This window comes from Octodon degus, unplaced genomic scaffold (assembly GCF_000260255.1).
Source record: "Octodon degus isolate 3935 unplaced genomic scaffold, OctDeg1.0 scaffold00010, whole genome shotgun sequence".
Classification (NCBI taxonomy): Eukaryota; Metazoa; Chordata; class Mammalia; order Rodentia; family Octodontidae; genus Octodon; species Octodon degus.
The window spans coordinates 2745190-2767502 of NW_004524586.1; the positions used below are offsets into that span (position 1 = coordinate 2745190).

General features: G+C 48.2%; 1 protein-coding gene across 1 annotated transcript in view; it reads right to left on the bottom strand.

Annotated features, from left to right (window-relative positions):
* Nucleotides 1-859: 859 nt before the first annotated feature.
* Sorbs1 (sorbin and SH3 domain containing 1) overlaps nucleotides 860-22313 on the bottom strand; it is a 261970-nt gene continuing 240516 nt past the window's right edge. Inside the window, exons 25-27 of the mRNA XM_023709032.1 lie at nucleotides 8136-8194; nucleotides 6666-6778; nucleotides 860-4117 (exon numbers count right to left, since the gene is read on the bottom strand). Of these exons, the coding sequence (XP_023564800.1) occupies nucleotides 4050-4117; nucleotides 6666-6778; nucleotides 8136-8194 (240 nt within the window). The 3' untranslated portion in view covers nucleotides 860-4049. The remainder of the gene's footprint in view (nucleotides 4118-6665; nucleotides 6779-8135; nucleotides 8195-22313) is intronic.

A 22313-nucleotide genomic window follows, 5' to 3' on the forward strand; every position in this document is an offset into this window, starting at 1 on the left:
GCATGTAAGCGGAGATTCACATCTAGGAAAACCAAGTGCCGTCTTCCTCCTACAGTTTGAGAAAATGAAGGCGCTAGGTTCCGGCCCGAGTATAAATTGCTGCGTTAGTATGGTGGTCGTCTAACACGGTTGAAGCTCAAACACAGCAGCTGGTCTTTCCAGCGACCACTTCCCCTTCCCCAGCCCAGTCCTGGATGCTGTTTCCTTCCACCTTTCCTGCACCACAAGGGAGACCCCAATCATCTCCTTAGGTGTCACTAAACTTGCCCCTCAAGCTCCAACCCTGGCAAAAATCCAGAACCCTTTGTCTCAGGCCAGAGGGCCCCCACCTCCCTGCTGTTGATCCTGTGTCTTCAGTCATTCAAGGCCTCTTTCAAAATCTTTCCTTTCTTTACTGCAGTGCTGAAAAACCTAACAGAAGACACTGTATATAGCTTATAATGCTTCAGTTTTGCTTTGAAAAACACTACAATGTACACTATATTTGTTATCAGAACAAATTTTTAGAAATGGTTAATGTCAATCAATTTAGAGAGACAAAACAAGTGGCATCTTCAAACAGCTGTTGAGGCCAGACAGGAAGCAATTCAGAATCGGGCCTTGTGGTGCACACCCGTAATCCCAGCGCTCTGGGGGGCTGGGACAGGAGGATCGCAAGTTTACACCCGGCCCAGGATATTCGATGATTCACAAGACTCTGTTTTAAAATAAAATTAAAAATTAACAAATAGATAAAGGCTGTAATTCAGTATGTAGGCCTTGGATTGTTTCCCCCTGTACCAAGGCTAAAAATGGTAGGAACAGTATGGAAGGTGAATCAAGGGAAGAAAAGAACCAAAGAATTCCAAGAACAAACATATGCCACACAATTCTGAATAAAGTTTATTAAATAATATGTACAATAAAGGTAGTAATTCAACACATCTATTTATTAAATCCACCGCAATAAAGAAAAATAAATGAACAAAAAAGTCTGTGCCTGCGTAGTACATGTCCTCGGTGTGTAATTCACGTGGAACACTTTAAATTAATTGGTTACATACGTCAGTTGCTTTTTTTTCAGAGCATAATCTTTTTGTAGTAACCTATTCTAGCAATAGAACTTAATGCTACTGCAGATAAACAGGGCTGCAAAAAAATCCCATCAATGAAATGAAATTTAAAAAAATTATAACTAAGATTATACTCTCTCCTCCCTAGAGAATAATTACTGTAAGTTTTAACAGTGTGTGACGGCTATTTTTGTGCTAGAAGTCTGCAGGTGAGTTACTTGGACTTTTTTCATTTAAATAAAAAGGCAAAAAACTTCATGACTTCCTTATCTCTCCCCACTTTCACTCAAATTTTTAAAATTATTTTTTATACAAGTTAGGTACACTGGCTATACAAAGTTAAATATACATATTTACAGTCCCACTTCTCAAGCACATGATTTTTATTTTCTTTGACTGATCCCAGAGAGACTGCAATAGGTAAGTAGTGTGGGCTTGCCTTCGCCTGAAAAGCATGGCTAGTATATCAAAACGTGTCCCAAGACATGCGCCAGTGAGTTGCACTTGCTGTAATAAACCTGTAGAAACATCTGAGCATAAAAATAGGTATTTTATGTTACTAAATGTCTGAAGACAAAAAAGGAATTGGAAACACTTGTTCTTCATCATGTGATACATAGGAAGCAAAAGTAATGTATTTTAACATATTTTATTAAAGATGGGCCAGTTGATGAGGCATACCTGGGTTTTGGGCACTATACAAAGATGTGAGGCTGGCATTATATGCAAATGTGGCTTTACAAATTGGTTTTATTTTCTAGCTGTATTTAAAGAGGTGTTCAAAATTACTTAATCAAGAAGCACCCCTCAAAAGACTAGTAGATTAGATCACATTGTTAATGGTTTGCATCTAAGAAAGACCAGGAAACACATTAGCCAGTACATGGGTTACATTCCAAAACAGGTGTAGCGCCGTTGTGCAAGATGCGCGTGCATATGCATTTTATCTATTCCCTCAGAGCGCGCGAGAAAGTGAAACAACCGTGCTCTTGAATGGTGGAGCAGATTCTCCAAAGCATATGTCTATTGTCACTGAGACCTAAAGAAAATCGCGAAGGCTTTCTCCCCAGAAATCCCCGCCCCACAATTTCACAGTCTTTTTCCTTGGGTTTAAGGCTCTGGTCCATCTTAGTGAAAAGCAAATGTCTCTGGGAAGAGGTAACACATTCATTCCCCTCGTGAGTCACTGATATTTTGGGTTCTTCCTGAAAGCCTCCTTGAAAAAAGTACACGCAGAGGTGGAGGCGTTGCGGCGGCCGTGTGGGCGGTGGGGGGATCCCAGGACGGGCATCTGGGACAGCAGCGGAGTGAGGGTGCTGAAGACACATTCTGCCTACTTGTGAAGACTCCAGGCTGTGGGACACTGTTCTGGGGCAATTCTTAGGGATGCGGTGATCCAGGGTTTCCAGTACATACACCGATGACAGAATTGCTATGCCTCTTTGTGACCTTGAAGGTGTATTTTGGGGCTGAGGAGAGTATGAAGGCCGTGGAAAAACTTCCCAGTATTTTCAGCCACCAACTACCAGGGACTAAAGTTCTCAGAAATGAACTAACAGACAGAAACATGGCGGTGCTTTCTAGGATCCTTCTAGGAGAAACTCGTCTCTTTCTCGCACACGTTCCTAGCACTTATCCCAGTCTGTCTTAAGGTCCTTTTCCGTGTCTGTCTCCCCAGTCACTTCTGAGTTTCTGGCAGGCAGGAAGCACTTCACTTCTATGTTTGGGTCACTAAGGTTCTAACTGAGAAGCTGACAGCCAGCCTTATCACACCTTGGACACAGTCGCAGCTAAGAGCTCTGGGTGTCCCAGGGCTCCTCCTCACATCCGCACCGCCACAGACAGACCTCCAGGAGGCTCCAGCATGGCAGAAGAGCTGCTCCGCGCTCCGCCCTGAGGGGCGCCTCGTCAGGAGTCTCAGGATTCACAGCCTTAAGGTCTACATTCTGAACGGCAGTAAAACTGGAGACAGGGAGTCCTTCTGGGCCTGGCTGTGCCCTTCTCATGGGAACCCCAGAAGCCAACGCACGTTGCCGCATTCTAGATGAACGCACTGCTCTGGAGTTCCTATGAGAGGAAGTCTACCAAGCCCACACTGTTCCAGGCAACACAAGTCAGAAAGGAAAGGCTAGCGACGGCGGCCTGATAGATCCAGCTGCACTGCCCCCAAGTTGACTGCTTATAAAAGCCAGGGACAGGGACATATTGTAAGTGGTCTCTAGATCTGCAGGGCTTCCTGACATGATCACATGAAAATAACAATATAATACTTCTGCCTGGTTGCCTGTTCCTCAGTTCTCAGGATGAGTCTTTTGTGCTTTTCTGTCTGAACACAGCCACCAACAGCAACGCTGCACAACAGCCACTATGCACAGGGCTCCTCGTCTGCCTCCAGCTCCTCCCCTGGACCTCAAGAGATGGGCAGAGAGACTGGACCTTGGGCAGGCTGGGGGCTCGCACCCCTGCAGAGGGAAAGCCTAAGCGGCAGCCTACCCTATGCCCGAGCCACTCCTGGGGGGTCAGCTTTCTTCAAGGCAGGCAGGGATGGAGGATGAAATCATCAGTAGATGCTCAAGTTCAGCACCTCTAGGACATGGCCAGGGACCTGTGTGGTGTCCCAAAGGTTGCTTTAGGCTCAGGGACCCCTTCGATGTGGGGTTTGTTAAGGCTGGGCTAGCAGAAAGCATTTCTGCCTACCTCTACTCCTGGGCTTTGCTTAGGTCAGGTTACCCAAGAGGGGCAGGGGCATGGAGGTTTGGAGAAGCTTCCAGAAACAAATACGTACATAGAGATTTACCTTCATTATTTTTGCCCAGCACATGGCTCAGCCTTGACACACAGCTTAGCTTTTAAATACAACATTCTCTGTTCCTTTTCTTTATTTCTTACTTTATCCACTGCATTCGTTTTCCTACTGGTTCAATATTTAAATAAACAGACTGGTGTGTGAATTTTGCTTCATTCTCCAATAAGAATTTCTGTGGTTTTTCCATCTTCTTATAGATATAAAGGCTTTACATAGTTGCCTGGAAAAGTGCCAAACTGCCTGGTCCTTCTTGAAGTACCTATAAAAAAACCACATACACAAAATGAGAGACCCACCCACCAAGTTCAGGGACAGCACTGTACAGATAGATTTCTGCCCAAGTCCCTTATAAAAGTCCTGCAGGTTATAAAAGAGATTATGGTTTCCAAAGCACTTTCCCCTATCTCATCTCATTTTTGCTGTGTGGTAAGTAAAATAGGTGTATTAACATTCCTATTTTTCAAAAAAAAAAAGAAACCCAGGTCCAAAGACCTTATGCAACACTTTTGAGGTCCCTTAATTTAATAAGTGTTGGAGGTAAAATCTGAATCCAGGCCTCTTCACTCCCAGCTCACTGCTTTTTCAAACATTTCTCCTTTTTGAAGGACTCAGCACATTTATCCAACATGAAAGACACCTAGGATTTAGAACTTCTAAAGGGTAGGATTTTCCGACAGGTCCCCGACAATGACGACAGCGCACAAGACATTGCTCTCAAAGCCCAGACCAAAGCCTGGCTCCTTGCTTTTGCCACCAACCGTGTTCTGGTCCCAGCAAGGCAGGAGCACTGAACCCCCTGGACAAAGCCCTTGCTGGGTTGCTCCTTGAGCACAGGTATTAGGTCCCCAATCTTGTCCCTTCCCTCCAGCAGGAGGTGCCAGCCTACGTTGTATCTGCATTAATCTCTCATGTTATGAATCGTGATGTGCACGCTGCCTTTTCCCAGCTGGCTTGGATTTCACTTTAGAGCAGCAGGGCAGCAGCTCAAGCAGTGACATTTGGCAGGTTCGGATCCTCCACACAGTGCAACTTCTAAGCAAAAGAGCATGGTGTGGCTGAAGTCATGGAAGACGTCTAGTCGGATCCCGAAGGAAGATGATCAAGAAGGTGCGGAGGACTGGGATGGTGGTACCCAGAGCTGGTGAGAAACTCGCACATGCTCACTCCAGATGAGGAAAGTACCAGGTTAGTGCCTCTCCTCATGGATGAGAAAAGTAAGTTGTTTTGGGCTACTCTGCTTACATTTTGAATACTAAGATACTTTTTGAAGTAACAGAGGTGCGCAAACAAGCTCATCATCCCCAGACATTTCCTTCTCCGGTGACCTGGGGTGTCCCTCTCCCTACTCAAAAGTGGAAATGCTCTTGGAAGAGCTTGATAGCTGACACACATGAGCACTAAACTCTCAAATATCACAGCCACACGTGGTGACAGTTCCTGAAATACGGTTGGGTGGAAAGGAGCCTTTCGTGACGTCAAGGAGCCGAGCTGTAACTACAAAGCATACTGGATTCTGAAAGCCTGGTATGAAAAGAACGTAAACAATAATTCTACATTGATTACACGATCAAATGGTGTATTAAATACAGCAGGTTTATAAAATATGTAGAATTTCACTGATTTCTTTTCAATATTGCTTCTGGAAAAATTTAAATCTCCAACACAGCTTACCTACATTTCTATTGAACTGCACTGCACTGTAGGGGCTGCTGACTTCGCAGACCTGACTCTCTTCTGAAGAGAACTCAGCGTCACGAGAGCCTCGGTCTCTGGGAGCTTGGGGAACACTGGCTCATGTCCCAAGACGCCGAGGAGGCCAGCACAAGCTCTGCCTCCCTGTGCATGCTGAGCACTTGCTGTTCTCAACTGCAGTCTGACATTGCCTTAGACGTCTTTCCCAGAGAGATGGGGAAGAGCAGCTCTCTGGAAAAGGGAAATTAAAGCAAAGAGGAGGCCAAGCTCCTCGCATTATGCTCAGAAAGGAGGCGAAGGAGGGGAGGCCCGGGGGGAGACGGCAGCCTGAGCGCGGTTTAACCCCACAGTTCCCTACTTGCGTGATCTTTAGGTACTTACTTAACATCTCTGGTCCTCATTTTTTGAATCACTAAATGAAGATAAATCTTGGTTTGCAGGGATGTTTGCTGAGAGAATGTTATTTTAAAAAATGTGTCAAGCACAGGGGTTGGCTTTGTAATAAAATTTGAATAAATGTTGATTTTTTTTCCTTCCCTTCCTATAAAGATGAATTCTTTGTTACCGTTTTGCAGTGCTGAAGAGATGGAGCCCAGGGTCTTGTGCCTGCCAAGCAAACACACCACCACTGATCTGGAGCTCTAGCCCTCCTTTGTGTTAATTAAGTAGGTTACTCTTTGAACAAGGTCATTAGAAGTCTAGAGTAAATAAGGTCCTTGGGATAGCAACACATATATTTGGGTTTCATAGTACAGACTTAGCCTTTATCAGAATTTTCTTGTGTTGTTTCATAAAACCTTTAAAAATAAATTTTCTCAACTTAAAGCAGATACAAACACAATAAAATACAAGTGAAAATATAACTAGAGAAAATCAATTAATTCACAATAATGAATCTGATGACTGTCCTTCCTTCCATCCAGCAGACACTGCCATTGTTGGCTTCTAGCCCCAACTTTAGCAACATGGAGACCATGTCTGGCACAGACAGACTGGCTGCTACAGAGACTGAGAAGGCTCTTTGCTCTGTGCAGAGAAGCCTGGCTGTCGCCTGGCTTGCCACTCCTAGTTCTTCCTTACTACACAATTAGGAAGAGGCATGACGACATCCTTACCGACAAACCACCCATCGTCACATTTTTCCATGACATCAACGATATCTCCATCTCGGAGTTCCAACTCATCATCATTTTGAGGTGTGTAGCTATACAATGCTTGGTAGCTAAATCTACAAATGAGAAAAGAAGAGTAAGTGACTGAAAAAAATGCTGACAAGAGCAGGGTGGTTTTAAACCCCGTTTCTTTCTTTTTTTGGGGCAGAACTGGGGATTGAACTCAGGCCCTTGTGCTTGCCAGGCAAGCACTTATTCTACTGAGCCATCTCCCCAGCCCCCAAACCTCGTTTCCGTTTTATCAACCTTTAATGAATGTTACGCCTTCTCCTTCGCACTGCCCAGCTCTGCCAGGCCCTCCGCTATCGCAGGTGTGCAGGTCTGGGCTCTTCCCGTATCTCTCCCACCGCAGTCAAACACCAGTCTTACGTCAACACTTCCCAAAACAACATCTGCATCCACCTCTCTAGTAACACTGCTATCATCAGCGTTCAACAGTGAATTTTCCAGTGGATAAGAAGAACAGGTATCTGCTGGACATTTCCTGTTTCTTCCCCTGGCCTCTCCCAGGTAGGTGGCACTGCTGACCAGCTGTCACTTGCCCTGGTCTGTGAAAGTGAGCACTCCTAGAACATCACCTGCACCTCCTGCTAGCCCATGTCCCTGTGGGTTATCTCATCTACTTCCACAGGTACAAGAGACTATTCTGTCCTAGCTGAGGCCCTCCTCACTTCTTGATCAGATTTGCATCTTCTGAACAATGATTTTTGTCCTTTGAAATGCAATTCTATGCTGTGGTCAGAATTTAACTCTCTAAAACAAAAATATGATCAATATGTTGCTCACTTCAAAAACCTTCAGTGGCCTCCTTGTAGCTGCACCGTGGACCCCACCATCTGGCCCCATCCTCCTGAGCTTCAGCTCTACCTGCTTGTGAACCATAACTGCATCACACAGGCTTCCTGGGGTTCGCTGACACTGCCCACCCATGCTTTTGCATACGCGGTCTCATCTAGAAAGACTTTTTCTTTCCTATTTTAGTTCTCAGATCCAGTTTTCTCTCAAAGCTTGGTTCAAATTCCCCTTTATCTGTGAACAGAATTTCCTACATACATAAAGCACAGCAAATATCCAATAAATTTTTGAATGAAGCAAAGAATCAAACTTACTCATTTCTGGTCAGAATCAACTATTCTTTTTCCTATGTTCTCCAAAAACCTAGCACGGAACACCAGCAGGAGTGCTCTCCTTTGCCAGTTAGTTCTTTACCAGGCTCTGCCTTACAGTAGTCCGTGACCACCTTTATTTACCCACCACCTGTATTCACATGGCCTTTGTCAGAAACCCTCGGGAAGGAAAGAATGATTTGCTCATTTCTCCAAATGTCGACACCCACAACCTGCCAATGATCCGCTTTCTGAGGCCCAAAGCACACCAAGAACAGGAGAACCAAAATCCACCACGTGTACTTACAAATCTTGTGAAGTGTGACTCCTGTCTGGGGTGACTCTTCGCTGCTGGGCTTGAGGTTGCTGAGAAATGATTAAAGATGGTTTATTGTCAGAAGGGGAAACCTTGTGACGCAAGTCAAGGGGATGAGAGACAGTGCTGCAGTAATGGACAGATTTCTCGGCAATGTTTATGATCTCATTGCAAACTGCTTCCTGTGAGGTGGCCCCGACATATCCAGAAACCCCCAGAGAACAGTCATTGGGGACCAACAAAAAAAAGAGAGAGAGAGAAGAGATGTAACATTCCAGACGAAGCATGTGAGTCCAGGGAAAAACAGAGTTGAAGATCCAGGTTAAAAAAATAGATATTCCAGTAGTGGAGTACGGGAGGAATCCAGGCGTAAGCATGGAAAGACAGGCAAGATACAGAAGAATTCGGGATTTAGTATGAATATTAAAAAAACAGATGGGCAGTAGCATAAAAGACTCTAATTAGTGAGTAACGTTACAAATGGAATTATCTCAGGACAAAAATGCAATAATGTATCCCCAGTCATGCACTAATACATTAACTTAATCTCACATATGGGCAGAGTGAAAAAATAATCTCTACATTTCTCTGCTCTTTTAAAGGGGTGACCTAACATTTGGTTCCACTGCGACACTACAGACTCTGGGACACAATGGCTCTGGGAGTTGACCAGGCCTTGCTCTAAGCTTGGGGGTCAGCAGGGTTCTCTGGAGAAAGGCTACCGCAGTCTCATTCAATAGGCGTCTTACCACATAGCTCTTTTCAGATTCTGTGAGGTCAGGTCCTGCTCTCAATGAATGATGAGACGGCTGTGATCACCAAGCAAATCATAAGGGAGACATTTTAGCAGATGTCACATTGTGGAGGATTCAAAATAAAAGAGTGAGCAAGTACACGTACTACACCATCACACTCAGATGACACGGGACACCCGTGGCACCTGTGGCCACTGAGCCTCCGTGACAACAGGGTGGATGCGGAGGAGAAAATGCAGAAGTACAGAGTTAGAAGCAAGCTTCCAGCAATGAAATGGGATTGAAAACATGGCCGCCACAGGTGACAGTAGGCAACACACGGTCCCCAGACTCGCAGGAGACAGACATACAAGGGGTGTCGTGTGGAACACAGATGTCCCTCCAGGAGCCACACGCAGCTGTTCCCCTCACTCTCAGCTGAGAAGCATCTCGGGAGCGCTGCTAGCCCAAAGCCAGTTTAAGTTTCTGTTGACTGGGAGGACACTTATAAAACTATTAGGTCTGCCGTAACTGGATGCTTACCAAAACTGCAACAGAATCCCTTTGAAGCATTACTGGTTAATAGTCAAAGTAGCAAACAAGACCACTTCCTTGGAAAAAGCTGCATATGACACACACTATAGCTCTAAATGGAGGTCAGAGGCCCAGAGGGCGGAGCTTGTCCCCAGGGCGGAGGAAGGCATGTCCTCACACAGACACAGAGAGGAGACTGTCACTCTGCCCAAACGCCACATGTTGACATGGAAATAGGAGCAGTCACGCCCTGCAGGTCGGCCTTTGAGTAGGTCTCTCAAGGCGAGGGCCGGCCTCCACTGAAAGACTGAAATAATTGCCCCCAGAGCCAAGTGCTAGGAATTCTTTTTGAATAAACATTTCAAAACCTCCAGGTACCACGCAAGAACTGCAACGGGCCACAGCCACTCCATGGCCTCAGAAACACTCGTGTAGGAGCCACTGGTTCCCTAGAGATGCCCAGAGTGAGGGGCTCCCCTGAAGTACACAGCGAGGAAGCACGATGTGCCTCCTGGGTTCCACTACCGTCCTGCCTCACGACTTTCAGCCTCAGTCCGTCTCCCGCCTTCTCGGGGGGCTCACCGAGTGGCCCAGAAATGCAGAAGAGCGCAACAGATGGGTCATCCTGTCTTCTTCAAAGAGCCAGAGCCCTGCTGCCCGGAGGGGCTGAGTGCCTTCCTCGCTGTCACACAGGCCGTGGGAAGGGAGCACGGCAGCACGTATTCACTCCTCCTGGGCACGCTGCCTCCTTTCCAGCCTGCTCTGCACAGCCCAGCTCTACGCAGGCGTCACTGCGTGCTCGCCTCAGGAAGTCTCTGCTTCTCCGAAGTCTCCTCCAAACTGTGGCCACTCAAATCCATCCCCCGGAACTCCGGCAAGAGTGAAGGAAAAGACAGAGGCGAAGGCCATTTCACGCTCCTTCACAGCGGCTCGCGCCTGAACCTGTGAGAACTTGCCGGAAAGCAGAGTGTGGGCTTCCACTTGGTGGCGCGGCCACTGCTAATTCTCAAGTCAACTTTGGGATCCAGGTTGCAGAGGACCTCACTTATCTCAGTCTGACATCACGTGCCTGCAGGATGCCCAGACAGACCTGGTCACACCTCATGCAACAAGTGTCTGTCTCTGATTCTCCCTGTAGCGTGAGCGTGCGCGTCTACACATGTGCGCGCACACACACACACACACACACACACACACACACACACATCCAAATTCCAGCTGGTGGCCTGATATCCTCAGGTGAAAGCCATACAAAGACAGGATGTGTGCTCTCTCTACGTGTGATCTTCACAGCTTGTACAAGTGGACAACATCCTTTGGTCAGCTTAATCCTAAAATTTTTACTGCATTTGACCATCTACCAAACAGTTGGTAGCCAGGCATGATGACTGTAACCTGTTACCCCAGCATTCGCGAGGCTGAGGCAGGAGGATTACTGGCTGCCAGCTGTGGCTACGTAGTGAGTTCAAGGCCAGGTTGAATAATGTAGCAACATCTGGCCTTCAAGGGCCGGCAAAATAGCTCAGCGGATTAAAAAGTGCCTGCAAGCAGGCGCAGGGGCTGGGGGTTCGATCCCCAGGCCTGCCATGCCTGGCCCTGCCCCTTGAGACTGGGCATGGTGGCACACGCCTATAATCCCTTCACTTGAGAGGCTGTAAACAGGAGAATCACTATGAATCCAGTCTAGTAGTGAGACCCTGAACACCCTGTAGACCCTTCCCTAAAATACAGGGAAAAAATAAAATAAATAAATAAATAAATATCTGGTTAAAAAAAAAAAAAAAAAAAAAAGCTAATAGTTGTGGATCAGTGAATCAAATATAGTAAAAAGAACCTGGCATTTTATAAATACATTAAGTGAATTACTTCACTTGAATTCTGTATTAATCTTTTGACTTGGGGAGGGCACAAGAGAGAATTTTAAGGCTCAGAGAAGACTGAGGACTTGATAGCAAAGCCACTGAGCACAGATGTGTAGTCCTCTAGTAATCTAATCTCTACACATCACCTCCGTCTTGGGTTAGGATCAGCACCTAGGTTCTACTTGTTCTTAAAACGGGCCTGTAACTTCCGTACACGTCTCACTCCAGGTGCTCCAGGTGCTCCTTCTCTAGCGCTGTGATGTGTAGTAAGGACAACAGGCAAGCACTCCCCAAGGGACAACAGCGTTGGAGGGTGCTGGAGGCCCGGCTGATGCCTTCCTGTGTCTCGGGCTGTATCTTAACATCTGAATGGTACAATGAACACCATGCCTACAGGGTGAAAGGGCTGCGTTCCTCACACTGCATTTGTTGAATAATGAAGAAAGAAGGCAAATGAACTCTCATCCTATTAGCCCGGATTTAATTTCTCACTGTTTGCACTTAAGTTAACATCACATGGAGCTAAAAGACAAACCAAGTATTCTTGGGGGGCAGAGGTGGCCGTGGCACAGGGTGGCCTCTTAGGGAAGACGGGAATTGCTCAGACCCATCCCAAAGGTCAGCCTTTCACCTCACAGGCTGCCAACCCTCAGACTTTTTCCCCTTTGATGTATATATTTTTTTCTTTTCCTGGGCCCATTTTTAATCCAGTGTTTCTTTTTCATTAGTACCTGTGTGCACTGTACAAAGCCTGCAGACCTGGTGGGGAGCTGGCCACACACATGACGAAGCTCAGCTCTTTTTCCCTTCTCTCGCCCTCTCTTCCACGCCCCCCCCAACTCCTGGTCCCTTCCCACTTGAAAAAGATCACCCTACTGCTTTCTGTCTGGCTTGTCTTTCATTCTGTCCTTTATTTTGAGCTTCTCATTTAAGAGAAACATGCAATATTTAAGCTTTTGTAGCATTTATTTCACTGAGCATTATGGTCTCAAGGTGCATCCATTTCCTGTAAATGACTCAAGTGCACCCTTTTTATGGTAGAGTGTACTCTACTGCAAACAAACAAACACTCAGCTGTCTTTATCCGCGTACCCATTCATCTTGGTCATAGAGGCTGCTATGAGATTTAACTCTCAGGGATGTGCAGGCTGTGTATTATGTCTTGGAATTTTTTAGAAAGATGCCCACTTTCACTTGCCACCCATGAATAGCTTTGCACAGCGGTGCTAGCCAGTACGGAAGCCAGGAGCCACACGTAGCCACCAAGCACTTGCGATGTGGCAAATACAAAGTGAAACAGGCAACAAGTGTAAATATCACTGATTTCAAAAATGTAATACAAAAAAAAAACATGAAAAAATCTCACTAAATACTTTTTGGGTATATTGGGTTAAATAAAGTCTAATATTAAGAGAAGTTTCACTTGTTCCTTTTTTTTTTTTTTTCCATTTATGTGTTTGGTACAGGGTCTCACTACGCAGCTCAGACTCGTAGTGATCCTGTTTTCAACCTCTCCAGCACTGGGATTAGGCATGCGCCACACCTGCACTCGAGTCTCCAGCTCAGCACGCCAAGGGGTGGGGCTGGTGTGGCATGTGAGAGCAGGGATTGAACCCTGGTCCCTGCGCTTGCCAAAGCAGATGCCTAGTCTGCTGAGCTATCTCACCGGCCTTCACTTGTTCCTTTTTACTATGACTACCAGAAGGTTTTAAATCATGTACGCAGCACCAATGATGCTTCTTCTGGGCACTCTGCTCTCCCCTGTCCTACGTCCTGGCACCTGTCCCCACTTACATCCATCCACCAGCGGATCCACGCTCTCTCCAGGACCCCATCAAGGTTGAGGATAAAGGAAGTGGGAGATCAGGATAAGCACACTTCACACTCTGAGGACGCATTCCAGTTTGCATGGGTTTGGAAAAGTCGAAATCTGTCCAACAAGGTGAACACACATGCACACACACACCTGCACACGCGCATACACACACACACACGCACACTTGCATGCACACACACAGGGTACCACCCTTCTCCTCATCCATAATAAGCATGCAACAGTCAGTGAGGCAGAGCCTGTCCTCTCACTCACAGGCAAGCTGCACTTGCAGTGACCTTGGCTCTTGGTCTGGTTCTCTGCTGTCTCATCCTCAGCTCCCACAAGTCCCTCTGAAATCTGATCTTAGCCTTCCAGGAGCTGTTAATTCCTCTTGATCCACAAAACACTTCCTGCTCCTACAGTTTCTAAGCTTCCTCTTTCAGCTTTGTATGTACCAAAGTCTAGAATTAATCAGGCTAAAACAATAGCAGGAGACACTAGAGATTTGGACAGGATAGACACATTCATCTTCTATGTAACTCTGGAGCTCCACTAACTTGTTCTGCCTCCGAAGATGTCAAATAAGTAAAGTGAGATATGGTTCACATAAACATCTTTCCTTGGCTCTGACATTTTATGACTGGAGGGAGTGTGCTTGTCACATCAGCAGGGCTGGTGTGGCCTAAGGGAAGTGGCGCTGTGCACCCGGCCTACTGCAGACTGGGTGGGGACAGCTTCTGATCACAGCCCCAGATGTGGACAGACAGCTCACAGCTGGAAGTGTGGGAGGCGAGGGCTCATCCTGTGACAGTGACAGAAGGTTTGTGACTCCTAGAACCCCCGCGTGCACTCTGCCAGAACTCTGGTGAAGCCAGATTCGGCCTCCAGAGTCGCAGGTCCAGAGAATCCTAAACAGCCTCTGGCTCCACTGCCTTCTGCCATGGAGTCGACTGAGGGAAAGATCCCAGCTTAAATATAAAACTGCTCCCCGACAGTTAGCTCAGCTGCGTACAGCCTGGACTTAATCTCGCAGTTCACTCAAAAAACAAACTTACCACAGTAACTCTGCAGTAATTTGCATCTGATGACTCTCGGCCCCCAGTTGCCTCCCTGCAGACTGCAGTTTACTCCTTAGTTTCTGCCAAACAATACTCAGGGAACTAACGCAGGTGTGGCAAAAGGTGAAGAACCAAAAGAGCTTTCCATGAGAAGCTCTTGCTTGTACCCTCGGGGTGGGAGAAAGTCAGAAGAAACCCTCGTTGGCCAGAATGTGAATTCCAGCTTTCTGAAGTCTTAATTTATACACCTCCCCAGAGAGGAGCTTATCTTCTACTTCCTTCTCTTTCAACCCCATCTCTCTCAAGGGGGACAGTGTAACAAACACCAGGCGAAAGAATTTTGTTTCTGCTCCACGCTCCCCCGATCAGCCACCAGCTCCCGGGGAGTCCCCCCTGCCTGCCCCGCAATGGATGCTTTACCGCCACTGTTCACTCTATCTCACTTCATTCTCGTACTAACTCAAGAAGGTGCTCGGTATTTACTAGCCTTCAAAATGAGAAGAGGGAGGCTGGCTTGGAAACAGGAAGAGACCGGCCCGACCCTGAATTCTCCACAGTTCTCTAGCCTGCGGTCCTCCAGGCTCCACCAGGGGAGATTTCGGAGCATACAAGAAAGCTGCTGCGGGACCCATCAGCTCGACTTGCCCTGCACCCTGTGGCTGCGCCTGGGCACCGACTCATAAGTGAGGCTTCTCCTCAGTCCACCTCAGGAGCGCACGCTGCTGCTCCGGTGCCTTTGTCCTTAATCTCCGTGGGAACTAACTTATTTTGCATATGCTGAGGGATATTTCTTCTGAAGTCACCAAACCACCGCTTGCTGTCCTCTCAGAGGAGTGGATTCCCTATTCTCTAAGACAGAAGTTCCTTCTTAAGTTCTTCAGGCAACGCTTTGAGGACACTGCTTTTCTGAATGTACTTCATGGCCTCAGATTTTATTGTTTGATTGGTTTTCTGCCCTTTACAGACCAAACTGCTTTGTCACTCTTCCAAGGCCTCAGTTCTCTCATTTCATCATAATGAGTGAAAAGCTCTTGACTTGGTGGTCCTTGGGCAGGATGGGAGCTCCTGAGGAACTTAGGTGTAGGCCTCTAGAACTTGGCAGCACTGTTACCCTCCTCACAATGGCCAGAGCCCTCAGCTGTCTCTTATCCTCAGAGGTTCTGTGACGTAGAAAAAGTTACGTCAATAGGACAAATGGTCTTTAAAGATTCTTTCCAGGGCTGGGGAGATGGCTCAGTGGAATAAGCGCTTCCCTGGCAAACGCAAGGGCATGAGTTCAATCCCTGGTTCTGGGGGTGAAAAAAAAAAGATTCTTTCCAATTTAGAAATTGATGAGGATTGCTCACACTGCAGAAACTCACCAAATACATGCCAGATACTGTTCAGCAAACAATGCTTCTATCCTGGGGAAACTTAGCACATATTTGATGATAGTAATAACGGAAATTTCCAAGATGATCCTTTTTATTTTTTGGTTCAGTTGTTAATGCTTTCCTGTTCAAAATTATGTCCACTAAAATCCAATAACTTGTTTGGTAATGTGAACTCTTAGGTATTCTGTATGTATTTTGAGTCTGTGTTGTCCAATTAAGTTGTCCCTCAAAAAAAAAAAAAAAAAAAAACTGAAAGGAAATTATTCATTTTTCAGTGGTCTGAAGGTATATAATGAATCCTCCCCCTAAAATTTTATATGCGTTTTTCTTTATCATTTTAACTAAAATTCACACAAAATTTTCACCTTAACCAGAGACAACCAAACTGAAGGGACTTCAGCAGTCTCATCTGGATCTCCTGTTCATGGACAGGAGGCTAACGCTCTCAGCATGTGAATGGCAGCGCTGGAGCCACGAGTTGGACCAGACACTCAGCACAGTCTCTTCCCACCCACCCTCACTTCCCCCTGAGGCTCCTGCACTCACTCACCCTGTTCAGCTACTCAGAAGAGACACTTGGCCCTCAACACTTCACCAGCTGAACAATGTGACAGCAACGTGCAGTGGAAAGTCACGCCCTTTAGGTCTCCATGTGTAGAGTGGGGCACCAAGAGTTGGAAAACAGTACAGCAGGGACCGCAGGCCATCACTAGGAGGTGCTGATGAGGACTGGGGTGCCAAAGAGCACCCCAAAGCTTTGATCCCAGCTCCACACCCAGCGTTCCCATCTGCCTCACCTAAACCAGGAACACACCCTTCCCCAAACACATCTTTCAGTTCCCACCTCTAGAGTATTTGTCAGAGGTCCTGACAAATGGTCCTCTTGTTTACCTCTAGAATAAATTCCTTATTCTTTAAGGTCTACATCAAATGTTACTTTTTCTCATGAATTATTTCAGGGGAACCACCTTCTTCCTCATGCGGCTTATTATTTTCCCCATTTTAAACTTAAAGCGTAGACTCTTGGGCACTCTTTTACTTGCATTATATTTAATTCTGAAAAGGTCTTATTTCCCCAGGAGATGTCATGAACTCTTCCAGTCGTTAGTCGTTTTTGGTCTTTATTTCATTCAACAAATATTAATGAGCACCTTTCATATATACCAGATATCACAGTTCCTGACCTCAGGGCTTGCCTTTAAAGTTCCACAGGGACACAGGCAAGCAAAACAGCAATGACAACAGAGCGGAGACGTGCTGGAGTCAGTCAGATGACGGGCGCTCACAGCACACGGTCGGGGGCTTCACCGAGTACACGGGGTAGAGGAGGCTATCAGGAAAGACAGCCTCCTCCAGTTCTTAGAAGTAACATCCATCGAGAGGGGACGGACAGGTGAGAGCTATCCACACAAACACGCCAGGAGGCTCTGGACTCTGAGGCTGCTCGCCCGCCCGCCCGCTCGGTGGGCTTGGGAGGCCACAAGGGGACTGTGCCGACGGCAATGGGAAGCTCCTGCTGACACGCACCCACCTCAGTCTCTTGGAGCATTTAACACAGTGCCTGGAACTTACTAGGTACTTGAAAGGAAGTAAGGAATAGTAACATTTCAGGCCATTATTTCATTTAAGGATACTAGGTAAAGTTCTCTCTACTTACTGGGCATTAACCCTTTCTAGTTTCTCAAAATCTACAATGAACCTGAACCACTGGTTTAGAAGGAGAATGGTAGCTGCTAGTGTTCTTTACACAAAAGGTGGTCTAGAATGCATTTATTCAAACAAATGACACAGCCTGGTGTGATGGTGTCCCAACCCAAAGAGGCCCCAAGAGGCAGAAGTCCCTTGAGGAGGACCCCATCTCCAGAGCTGCCACAGGAGGGAATGTGACAGCACTGAGGGGGAGGTGTGTGGGCGGGTGCCCGCCACACAAGCTCCCAACTCGTGCCAGGAAGTGAGCCGGGCCTGAGGGCCAGTCACATCCTTGGAGAAAGCTGTGCCAGGAAAGCAGAAGCAGGGAGGGCACAAGAAGTGGCGTCCCTGGGGCTGGACGCCCGCGTGGATGGGCAGCCAAATTTCTTCTTTTTTGTATTTAGTACAGGATCTACAGGGTCTCACTACACAGATCGGACTCGTAGTGATCCTCCTGTTTACTGCCTCCCAAGTGCTGGGATTACAGGTACACGCCACCATGCCCAGTCTCAGTCGTGTCTCAGCGTGCCCCAGGGGCAAGGCCAGTACGGCAGGACCAGGGATCGAACCCCCAACCACTGCGTATGCCTAAGCAGGCATTTTAATCCGCTGAGCTATTTGGCTGGCCTTCCCAAATTTCAATAAGCCGGGAAGTCTCCAGCGTGCCAGCGATTCCACCCCTGGCTTCCGCTACAAAGTGTAAGCTAACCTCACTCACCAGCCCAGTCCACGCATGCCAGGTCCTGGAACTGGGCTGCACTGACAACTGACCACTGCAGATAAGAAGGCTCCCAGTGCCTTGTGCTTACATGTGAACCACTTTTACGTTAGAGACACTTAATTCTTCTCGACTAGCCACCTTCGCACCAGTCCCAGGACCTACATGTTGCTTCTGCACAGAACACATATTCCGGATGCACCTGTTCTGGGGCCAGCACAGCCTCTGCCAGGCGGGGCTGCTCTCCTGAAGCCCGCACTGTCAAGTGAGGCCACAGTCTGCAGCCACAGTAGAGGAGCCCCGGCTTTACGGCACGGGAGCACCTTCACTTCAGCTGTACAGCTACTTTACTGCGGGGACACGGGAAAACCTTCACACACACGAAAACTGTAGCTCACAGAGGCTTGGTGCTAATAAAAGGCTAAGCCCACACCCTTACAACCACCCCACACTGCTCACCTACAGTGATCCCACCCCTGCGTACGGCGCTAGCACTCTGCGGCCAGGACTACAAGGGCTGGCAACATAGCGACTGCCAGGCCTACTGAAAACCCGTTTTCCTTTCCTATTCAGCATCCCAAGCCCACGTGCACCACTCCCTGTCACTCTCCCTCCTCCTGCCCTGTTGGCACGCTAGCCTATGAACTGCCTGCTGATGGAGGTCGGGGCCAGGACACTGGTACCTCAGCTTATGAACTTAACTTGTTCTACAATTTTGGGGAAGATCGGTACAGCCGTTTGTGTGCGGAGGGTGGTTGTAGCTGTGTCTGTCTCCCAGTGTGGAGTTCGCAAATGGAAGCACAATTTTGTTGAATGCTTTTGTCTGTGAACACAAGTGTTCATGAACCAAGGTAGTACCGCCGGTCTCTGGCCACTGTGCTCTGTCACTGTCCTGAAGACACTGCTGTGCCTGCCTGTCTGGGTGGACACAAACTCCTCAAGATCATGGAACGATGACCTCTGGCTGTTGCCCAGAGGCTGGCATCAGCAGGCCTTGAATTATTGTTCGTAGACTAAGCTATCCTGGATCGCCCACGGTGGGTGCAGAGACGGCAATCTGGACTGTGAATCGACTGGACTGACACACTCCTGGGCTCATCTGGACGGGTCACGGCATGACGGCAGGGCCCGGCTGCCTCCCTCCCCTCCCTCTTCTTCTGCTCCTTCTCTGCTTCTGGCCACAGTGAGCCCAGCAGCCTCGCTCTGCCCTGATGCCCAGCACCTTGACCTCAGAGCCGCACAGCTTTGGACTGCTGCCTCGGAAACTGGGAGGCCGCGGGAACATTTGCTCTTTTAAATTATTTCTGTCATGGCACCCAACATCCTGGTCCCAGCAACAGAAAGGTGACCAGCGTAGTAGCTCGACAGCGTCCGTTAAGCCGCTCTAGCCGGTGCTTAGCCCTAACACACATTACTGAGACAGCTTCTCCATCATTCTACAAGGTAGAGGACATCCTCATTTGATGGATGAATAAACCAAGTCCCAGAGCAGGTGAATAATTCGCCTCACCACACAGGAAGAGACTGAGCAGGCACTCAACCCTGCCTACTTCGGAGAAGTTGCCCAAAGTCTTTGGCTTTCTAGGTAGTGAACAACACAACCAAAATTAGAATCGTGGTCTGTCCAGAGGCCACGTTCATTCTCCTTTAAAATTTTTCTGCCCTCTAAAGACCCAAAGCTCCCTTGGTCCAGACCCTAAAATTTCTGTAGCTGAAACTAGAAAGAAGGGTCAGTCACTCAAAAACCTGGTGTGTCCACTTAGCAACCCCAAGCCCCTCAGGGGCATGCACGCTCCTCCCAAGAATCAAATGCCTCTGTTCCCTGTGAACAAGACCTGTGCTTCCACACAAACAAGAGACAGGACAAAGACCTGACTGACGTAACTAAGCACCAGCAGCGCACCACGAGTTACTGAGGACGAAGTGCACATCACAGAAAGCCACACCACAGCACATCATACCAAAGCCTGGTGTTCAAAGCCATGTTAGTCAGAGCAAACCAAAGGCAATCTCTAAAGCATGAATGAGACACAAGGGAGGCCTTCCTTTCATGGGCTGTGTATCAGGCTAGGAACAGCCAATAGGAGGACACTTCTGAATCACCCCAAGGGGCCAGACACAGCCTGACTTCTGCCTCCAACTTTCCCAGCCCTATCTCTTGAATCAATGTCCCCTCCACGCCCCTCCTGGGATATTTCTTCACTCCCAATGCAAGCAAACAGGTCTCACAGGCATCCACTTGGCCTTGATTGGCAAGCCATCCAGCCCACCCTGCCAAGTGAGACGCCAAGTACACCCCGTCATGCTGAGGCCTACCTGGCTCATACCACTCTGAGCAGCTCTCCTCTCAGCCTCGCCACCTCTATGCAGCTCTGTGTGCCCCGCCTCCCTTCCTGGAAAAGTGCTGCCCAGAGGCTTGCTGGGCCGGCTCTCCTCAGGAGTGCGGAGCTCTGGGAGTCTCTGTTCAGTACTCAGGCCCCTGACCACATCTGAAGGCTTCAAGCAGCTCTTCTCAGAGATCTTGGGTCCACCAGGGCATCTCTCACCTGCCTTGCTCTCTGCTCTTCTGTCATACTGTTCATTCTCTTCTTGCCAGGGCTGCACTTTGCCCTGGCTGCTAAAGGCACCACTAAGCTCTGAGATGACCCTATCAGAGCTCCCAAAGAGTGGCCGGGAGCAGCTACCTTGGTGAATGCCCCAAGATGGCACGTGGAAGCCACCGTCTCCATTGACATGCAGAGAGGCTTGGGAGCTGGGGACCAGGGAGGAGGCTTTCTGAGGAGCAGGCAGAGCCAATGGAGACACCACTGAGTGTGGAGCAGAGTGATCTGACCAGCTCCCACGAGGGGGGCTGACGGGTAGGGAGGCACAGGCCCTCGCTGCTAAGGTGAAGTGGCCCGTATCGTAGACAGATGCCTCGGGCAGAGGAGGCAGGGGTGGGGTGAGGGCCAGAGAGCGCCTGCTTGGGAGCCCTACGGTCAGCGAGATCCACTCGGAGGTGACAGCGTGCATCTCAGGGGACAGGGCTCTACGGGGATGGAGCAGAGATGAGGGGGCTGGCATGATGATCTTGCTGTGACTGGGGCACTTAAGAAGAAAATCAGAAAAAGAAAACAAAAGGAAGAGGTAAAAGGAACAAGTGTCAGCATAAAGGAAAAAGGAAGAAAATAACCACAGGAAGCCCAAAGAGGAATGGAAAGGTGAGGATGAGCAGGGCACTCTGGTGTCCAACAGGGAAGTCACCTGGCGAGGTTTGGAAAGAAACCAAGGTGTGGGTGAAGTGTGTGAGAGTGAGTGAGTGTGTGAGTGTGTGTGTGTGTGTGTGTGTGTGTGTGTGTACCAGTACATGCAGGGAGCCCAGCGCAGGTCAGTGGCATGGAGACAGGGCATGTTCCCATCAGACAGTGACACGTGGCTTTGCACACTTATATTCCAAAGGGAGACACTGGGAGGCCACACGCCAGCCCACCCAATCATCCCTACAACTGGAGCCCCGAGCCAGAGCTGGGGCACACTGCTCTTCTGGGCTTTTATTCTCTTTAAAGGGCTCAGCGGCTTCAAGAAAGGAGCCTGAGTATTGGTAGCAATTTGTTTTACAATCACCCCTGGCTCCAGTCCTGTGGAAGCACCATTTGAGTGGTCCACACGGCCACAAAGCAGATGCCCTGCTCCACCTCCCAGCCCCTCCCGGGACAGCAGGACATGGGTCTCCCCGTGAGGAAGTCTGGTGAACGCTTCATGTCAAGAGCCCTCGACTAGGGTCAGTGATTGAACAGGGGGAGAAGAGGAAGTGACTGCAGGATAGGAGCAAAAGAGGCCCATTTCAGAGCTGCAGAGGCCCTGGGTCCTCTGTCCACACGCCCCACAGTGTGCACAGCAACACGGTCAGTTTATTCCACAGGATGCCACCTCAACTGTAGCTCTCCTGAACTTAAAGTTCGAGTTTATGCTTTGTGGACACAGGATTGGAGTAATTTATATTTTAAAGCAAATTCTCCATAATCAATGTCTAGAAAAACAAACAGCTTTCTATGTGTATAAGCACAGCTTAAATATGGTTTTTCAAATGTAAAAATTTCAGCAAAAGACACATCACCATCAATCCCTCTCACAGTACTCCCACCCACCCTCACCTCACCTCAGACTTATGCCTACGCCACATTCAGAAGTTCCGAAAGTCCTCTTTTGTGTTTTTATGCGGCATGATCAAAAATATGGTAAATGATGCTGTGACATGCCACCCAAGGAAAAGGCGCACTCACAGAGACATCAATGTGTCCTTGTCACCTCACTCCCTGGATCTGCCGCCACGTAACATCAGGCCCTTCCCCAAAGTGGAAATGACCATGAAAGGCCAATGTTTTGAACCAGTTCTGGACATCAAG